At 40.3% G+C, this 7,882-nt stretch overlaps 2 protein-coding genes across 2 annotated transcripts; one reads left to right on the forward strand and one right to left on the reverse strand.

The window, feature by feature from the left end:
- Positions 1-355: 355 nt before the first annotated feature.
- Positions 356-3,272, forward strand: mcat (malonyl CoA:ACP acyltransferase (mitochondrial)). Its single transcript, XM_044186633.1, is given in 6 exon segments — positions 356-1,021; positions 1,415-1,502; positions 1,591-1,706; positions 1,708-1,809; positions 1,895-2,032; positions 2,831-3,272. Coding segments are annotated over 6 exon segments (1,161 nt in total). The 5' UTR covers positions 356-577; the 3' UTR covers positions 3,104-3,272.
- A 17-nt stretch (positions 3,273-3,289) lies between these two features.
- Positions 3,290-7,100, reverse strand: bik (BCL2 interacting killer). Its single transcript, XM_044186634.1, has 6 exons — positions 7,009-7,100; positions 6,885-6,913; positions 5,739-5,841; positions 5,282-5,434; positions 5,088-5,193; positions 3,290-3,901 (listed from the first exon to the last, which is right to left on the reverse strand). Exons 3-6 carry the CDS (start codon positions 5,831-5,833, stop codon positions 3,785-3,787), a joined length of 471 nt encoding a protein of 156 aa, XP_044042569.1. The 5' UTR covers positions 5,834-5,841; positions 6,885-6,913; positions 7,009-7,100; the 3' UTR covers positions 3,290-3,784.
- Positions 7,101-7,882: the final 782 nt, after the last annotated feature.

Genomic DNA, 7,882 nt, shown 5'->3' on the forward strand with positions numbered 1-7,882 from the left:
TGGACAAAAAAAAACATTGTGAAGGTGTCACTTTGGGCTCTGGGTAATTGTGGCGACCGTTCACTATTTTCTGAATTTTTAAAAAACCAAAAAATAAATGGATGAATTGAGAAAATAATCAGCAGATTAATCCATAATGAAAATAAACATTATAATATAATATAATGAACACACAGCACTAAAATAACTATTTATTTATTTAGATATATTTGTTATTATGTTATGTGCATTGTTTTTACTGTGCCTTAACTGATAAGAACAAAAGACAAATGTCCTTGTGGGTCAATAAAGTTCGATACTATTCTAAGATACAAACAAAATAATACAATAAATCAATAAAATCATGACATATTGTGGCCTGAAGGTGGCGCTGCAGCAGGAAGCGACCCGGATGGAAAACAAAATCAACCCCGGTCACCTCAGTTAACATGGCGGCTCTCAGGACTGTATCATGCGGACCGTAGAAAGGATGGCCGTTGGGCAGTAAATTTAGCTTTTCCGCTAATTAATTACAGTTTAATTGCTGATTATGGGTATGTCTTAATCCGTGAAGACATCATTAGGTGAGGAGAACGCCATGTTGGCTTCAGTGGCCGTCAGCGTGACTGCAGCCTCCAGAGGGAAGGTCAGGTCGCTGGTCTCTCTGGGCAGGAGACTGTCCACCAACCAGCCTGGCTCCCCGGATGGAACTCGCCACCTTCCGCCCGAAACCCCCGCCCCTCTCCCGGACAGCGAGCCGCCCGCGGCGGAGCAGTGGAGGCCCAGAAAAGACCCCAACGGCTGCTCCGTACTCCTCTTTCCCGGTCAGGGCAGCCAGTTTGTGGGCATGGGTAGAGGACTTTTGAAGTACCCTAACGTTAAAGAAATGTTCACGGTAGCCCAGAAGATCCTGGGGTACGACCTGCTGGCTCTGTGCCTGGAGGGACCCGAGGAGGAGCTGATGAAGACGGTTCACTGTCAGCCGGCGGTGTTTGTGACCTCGCTGGCTGCGGTGGAGAGGCTCAACCGCGAAAACCCCAAGGTAGCTGTCAGGGCTTTACATGGTTGAGCCAGGATTAAAACATTTCAGGAGGCAAAAAAATTCAGACAATTAAAATAATATAAAATAAAATACCCAACAATAATATAAAACAAAAGCATTAATAATAAAACAGATAAGACATGTTGGAAATAAAAGGGTATTTTAGCTTTAATAAAATAAGTGATTTAAAAGATCACTAACATTTATTTGTTGCAGCACTAGTCCTTTTTTAATATTATTATTTGTGAATAATATTTCATTGAAATTGTCCTTGTTTACGTAGTAGTCCACAACAACTTACATTTTAAGAAACTTACATAATAAATAAGACATATTTTGATCCTTAATAAAAGTAGCAATATCACAACATAAACATACTCTGTGTGTCCACAGGCCATTGAGACGTGTGTTGCTGCTGCAGGTTTCAGCGTTGGAGAATTTGCTGCCCTGGTTTTTTCTGGTGCCATGAACTATGCAGAAGGTAATAAACATGACAAGTTTCTTAACTTGCACGTGACAAAGACGTTGCTCAGTTAAAATGTCATATTAACCCCCTCTGTGTCTTCTAGCTCTGTATGCCGTGAAGGTGCGAGCGGAGGCCATGCAGAAAGCATCAGAGCTGGTTCCTAGTGGGATGCTGTCAGTCATCGGTAGACCGCAGGCCCAGTATAAACATGCCTGTCTGCATGGCTAAAGAACACTGCACGAGCCTGGGGATCGAGCAGCCGGTCTGCTCTGTGGCCAACTATCTGTTCCCTGATGGAAGAGTCATCGCAGGGCACCAACAGGTACGGAGCATTATGGCAGCTTTGACAGAGCTGCTCTGGACTCCTCTTGTGATGTCTGTTTCATCTTAACTGCATGTCTTGCCAGGCTCTGGATTTCCTCCAGCATAACTCGCAACGTCTCCAGTTCATGAGGACCAAACCTCTCCCAGTCAGCGGGGCTTTTCACACTGAGCTGATGGAGTCGGCTACTGAACCCCTCAGAGAGGTGCTCAGACAGGTGGAGGTCAGTCAAACTTTTTTTAAGCCACAGCAGCCCTTCATGGTATATTCTTATACTCCATTGCTTGCTCTGATACTCGTTATTTCTGACCGCTGTGACATAGAAAATTGACATGCTGGAAAGTGTGTCATATTACCATGACAACCAGCATAACTACATATTTAAGGTTTTTAATATGATGATTTCCATGTTTATTGCTTATTTCTTTCATTTTGATTTGTTTGGAAATGTAATATAAACATATCGTTAATGTAAATGTTGCTTTGTGTTTAACAATATGAAACAATAAATATTAAAAATGTACCGTTAAAAAAAAAAAAAGGTAATGAACAATTGCTGTGGCACCCCTGGCCCGTCCTTAACTTTTGGAAGCACTGCTCTAAAATAACAATCTGGAAAGAGTGCTAATTTACAGAACCTATAAGACAGATGTAATTTATCTATCCCTTGTACTTTTTAAGATCACCATTTGCATAGAAATCAACATGGCAATGTCCAAAATAACGGAAACTCGTGTGTTAAAACAACCCTCAACCTGTAAGTCGGGACCCCACAAATTAAGGTTGGAAAACACTACTTTAAACAAACTAGAGCTGCAACAGTTAATCGATTAATTGATTAGTCAATCAAAAAATAATAATAAATCTTCAACAATTTTTATAATCGAATAATCGTTTTAGTCATTTTTAAAGCAAAAATGCCAAACGTTTACTGGTTCCAGGAGGATTTTACGCTTATAGATAATAAACTAAAGATCTCTGGGCTTTGGACTGTTTTTCACAAATTTTCTCTCCCATTCAGGTCCGTCGTCCCGAGATCAACGTGTACTCCAACGTGGACGGCAAACGCTACATGAATGAGAGCCACGTGCGCAGGCAGCTGGTGAAGCAGCTGGTGTCGCCTGTGAAGTGGGAGCAAACTCTGCACGAGATCTACGAGAGGACGCAGGGAAAGAAGTTCCCTCACACCTACGAGGTCGGTCCGGGAAGGCAGCTCGGTGCCACACTTCAGAAGTGTAACAGGAAGGCCTTCAAAGAGTATGCACATGTGGAAGTCACCACTTATGAAGACTGATAATGCAGAGATGTGGACTGAATGTTGAAAACAACCAAGCAGGAGGCCTCAGTGCTCATTTTAGTGTGGACTTGACCAGCAAGACCTGTCAAACCTGCAAGCTCCTGTGGTTGCTTCTTATGGTCTTGTTTGCGTATTATTATGTAATTAAATAAATGGGTTTATTTTATTAGTGAGACTACAAAATGTCATCATTTTGAAGTTTATTTGCATCACATGAAAAAGCACTTTCAAATCTGAAACAGAAAGTCCAGCTCCCTTTATTTTATATTAAGCCAGGCTACATATCATTTGTAAAAATGTTGGCCTCTTAAACCAGTAAGAAACAAATCTGGATGCAAAAGACTGCAGGCCAGCAACAGTCCAGTCTTGGGAAATAGGCCTTTTGACATTAATACAACCGTGAACCATCATGTCACTGCTACAATATGCTTGCCTTCTTTTTGGGCAACACTGTAAAACCGATTTAAACAATTTCCAAATGCCCTGACAAAGTTTACAGTGCATGTTTTAACCCTGTTTCCAGTCATAAAGCGTCAAATTCAATACCGCTCACAAAAATAGTATAAAAAGAGAAGTCAAAGTAAACCGCAGAAACAAATCAGTTAGCAATAATTGTCACTCATTTGCAAACATTTTGTGTCAAATATATGATGGCCGAAAAGACCTGCTTATGGCCCTTTAGGCTTTCCATTCCACCCATCGTGCACTGAAAATGGTCACTGCAGCCACCAGTGCCACAGTCACCAGTGTTCCTCTGGTCCAGCCAGTGCAGGTTACTGGTTTCAAATTGGACACCTGAGAAATGAAAGGAAATGAAAGTCAAATTGGACTATTCTTTTGATAATTTAGCAACTTTGGAACAACAATTGTCGAAAAGAGAGATATATGGAATTATATTTGTGTCTCACTTCTGAGTGTGCAATGAGACCGTTTTTATAAAAGAAAGTTGAGGTCTTCAGATGTCTTGTTTTGTCCAAGCAAATGTCCAGAACCCACATATTCGACTAATTTTTTTAGCTAGTTTAGTGTAACCGGAGTGGCTCTGTCATACCCTCTTTTTGGTTTGGGGAAATTTACACTCCAGTAACTCCAGACTTGCGTTAGACAGTATTGTTTGTCAAACTCATCGATTATTCTGCATCCTCAAATCCTTTTCTCTCATAAAAGTGAAGCATACTGTTTGAAAATACAAACATTTAAGCATAAATCTAGCCACTGTGTTACTTGTCTAAAGGTGTGTCCAGACCAAACACGAAGCAAATTTTTGCTGTGTGCGAATACAACCGCTGGAGTGTTTTTTGGAGTATTTCGCAACCCACGAATATTCGCCCATAACAGCCAATGGGAGTACTGGGGGAGGCAGGCAATGCTAGTGCTAACTTGGTTCGTAGTAAAGTACACCCCATAGCTGGAATCAAGTCACCGATACATATTTTCAGACAATAAGTTTGTCCTCCATTTCTGATTCTTGGTGACGTCAGGAGAATCTCAACTCTGATAGGCTTTCGCGAAACAGCATCATGCAAATTTTTTCGCTCAAGTTGAAACATTTCATCTGGCGCGAATTCGCGTTTATTCACGTCTTTGCAATGACTTTGCATATAAATATAATTGCGCCGCGCGCAAAATTCAACTCGCGTTTGGTCTGAACACACCATAAGTGTTTTTCAGTAGCATCCAAAACATCCGATTGTTAGAACGAATAAAATTGTATTTACAGTTTTATTTATAATAAATATACAAACAATGTCTTTATTTCCATGTCTTCTACGTGGATTGTCAGCTGGTGAGGATGCCGACTTAGTTGCGCCAGCTAGCTATAGCTGCTAGCTGCTGTGCCACCGTTATTTCGTGTCGTCACTACGTGTCGTTCTAGAATGAAATGCTTGACAGGCGTAGCAACAGTAACTAAGGGGGGCGGGGCTTAGCGAAACGTCAGTTGATACACAGATATAACACCACAGAGAAGATGACGTGTTACCCAGGCGTCAGCTCTGAGGATACCCTGCCCAGGCGCAGTGCTCGCTATCCAGGCCTTCACTTCCGCAGACAGGCCCTGGAAGCCCCATAACTGACTGTGGATATCCCTGGAAAACCAGAAGGAACACAAGGTTACACAATCCTAACAGCCAGATTTGAGGTGAAACAACAGGGGGCTTTTATCTGATTTTATACCGATAGATGGTCCTGGTCAGTGCCTGAGCGGGTCTCAGCATGTGGAGAGGAGTTGGTAGCCAGTTCGTCTGTCTGCTGGCCCATTCCCGGTTCAGCTGGTCTCCAATTGCAGCCAACTGGTGCCCAAAGGCCCGTGCAGCCCTGTCGTTGATCCTGGAGGAGTAACACACATGACTCTTGTTTTATTACCAAGATTTTCACAATGTTCAAAGTGCTGTCAGGGGAGTATGATGGCATTTTGAGAAAGTGTGCTTAATTTTTGTATTTTTTCAAATTAATCAGGTGTAAACAACACAACAAAAACATAATCCCACACCCAAGTGATTCTCCAAACAAAAGCTCGTTTTTATATATTGTTTGTTTTTGGTACAACTGATCCCACACGGTCTGTTGGCTGAGGCCAGTCTGTCTGAGCGGTGTGTTGTTATGACTGAGTGGGGAAGGGCCTGTACGGTACCTGAGGTTCACGTCAAACAGGGTGTCAGTGTCCACCTCATCAGGTCCAGCCTGGAGGGAGACGACACGACTCGGCTGTCTTGATTGTTCAACCATCTTGTTTTCTGGGAAGAGAACCGGTATTATGCAAATTATTCATATTAGTACACGTGAGAGAAAGTACCAAGAACTTCATTAGCCATGCAGGACATATAATGGCTCCATGGTTTTGAAAGTGTTTGTGTATTATTCTGGCTCTGCTCCCAACGTTCATAAACGGACTGTGTAAATACTGGGTCATGTGACCAGGATAGGTGGCGGCTGTGTTACCGGGGAGAAACCCAGGTAGACCAAACAGGCTCTCCTGGGTTTGAAGAGATGACATCATCTGTTGGATTAAGTCCAACGTTGTGCCACAAAAGTGTGTTTAAGTTCCCTTGTGGACATGACTGTGTTTAGACTAGTTTATGTAAGAAACTGCACATCTAATCTACCTTTTATTACTGGATTTATGACTTGTTATTTTCTGTTTTGCCCTAATAATCATGTTTGTTCCCTCCTACGTGCACCTATTCTCAGACCAGTTCCTGTTGTACCTGCAATCATGTGCCTTAATGCAAATGCTCATTTCCATAACTCCAGAACAACCAAACTACCTCACCAAGAAGAAATAAAACAACTGGCTCCAAAAAATTTGTTTGTTTTCAAATCCTGAGTTAATCTACTATAAGTATTGAAAAAGGTTTCCCTGTGTATAATTATATGGATTTATGTTTGTACTGTTTATGCCAATTTACCATCAAAATATAGCCCTAAATGTGGGAACCATAACAATATAATTATAGCCTAGGCTCCAAAATATCACCCAGAGGACAGTTTTGGAGTATTAATCATGTAATAGCCTATAGTCGTTTGCCATATTGTCATAACAAAGAGATGAAGTCATCCTTCTCACCCAAAGCAAACAAAGGTCGTTTTGAAGATCACATACTGGATTACGCATTAAGGCTTGCAGACATTAATTAATTTTAACTACATTTCCAAATGAACTAGTATAATTGTATCATGTTGGAATAGTATCATGTTAGATATTAAACGAATATAAAAGCTCCCACCCGGACAAGAAAAACAGGTGCTGCACAATTTTTAAAAAAGAAAGTAAACCTACCGTTTGTGTAGATTAAAGTGGACGCCGCCCTGTAATAAATATGAAGACATTAAAATCGACATTTTGGATGGAAATGGAAATAATAAAACGAAGAAATATTAATAAGGGGTTTTCCTGTACTTACAGCAGCGTCCTTTAATCTCGCTGCTCTCAGGTAACTGCCGCAAATATGATTGGCCGCGCCTTTTACCTGCTTCTACCGAGAGTGACCATTAGGGGGCGACAGCATCATCATATACTTCTGTATATGGAAATGTATATATACATATAAATTAATTTATTTTCCTGAATACATGTTTTTTATTCCTATCTGCTCGTGCTAATAACAGAACAGTTGGTGCATGCATAACATCTCTTTGTCTGCAAGGAAGATATCATATTCAGTCCCTTTTGTCTGATATTCACCTGTTCTGCATCGTTGTATTTATTAAATACAATTAATTTAATTGGTATTTTATATATTAACTTGTGCAATATGTAATACTAAGAACTTTACTCTTTTATATATCATGATAACAGTAAAATGGTCTTGCTTCTGTCACACTTGTAGCTACATGTTTCAATACATTTAAATTTAAAAAACAGGACACAGAATGACATCCAATACTTCTCTACCTGTTATTGTTTTAAATTATGAATGGTATAGCCTACCCTTGTACTTAATCTTTAATAATAATTTGGAGGGTTTGTAATATATTAACAGAATGTTTACAAATTATAATAATTTCAAAACAATGTTATTAAAACATTTTTACACTGTTGACCCAATAACACCTTTTCTACACCTGAGATGTCGTCAAAACATTTTTGGATTGATTACATGGATAGCCACCAAAATCTAACATCTTTTGCGGTACTATCATGTCCGTCTGTTTGATTGTTGGTACAAAATTAAGAATATGAAACCAAGTCATAACACTTCAAACTGTACATTTTGCTGGTTCCCACACTTGTTGTCCACAAATGTACCAAAATTTGAGGTTGATATGTAAAAGTAC

This window comes from Siniperca chuatsi, linkage group LG23, assembly GCF_020085105.1.
Source record: "Siniperca chuatsi isolate FFG_IHB_CAS linkage group LG23, ASM2008510v1, whole genome shotgun sequence".
NCBI classification, from domain to species: Eukaryota; Metazoa; Chordata; class Actinopteri; order Centrarchiformes; family Sinipercidae; genus Siniperca; species Siniperca chuatsi.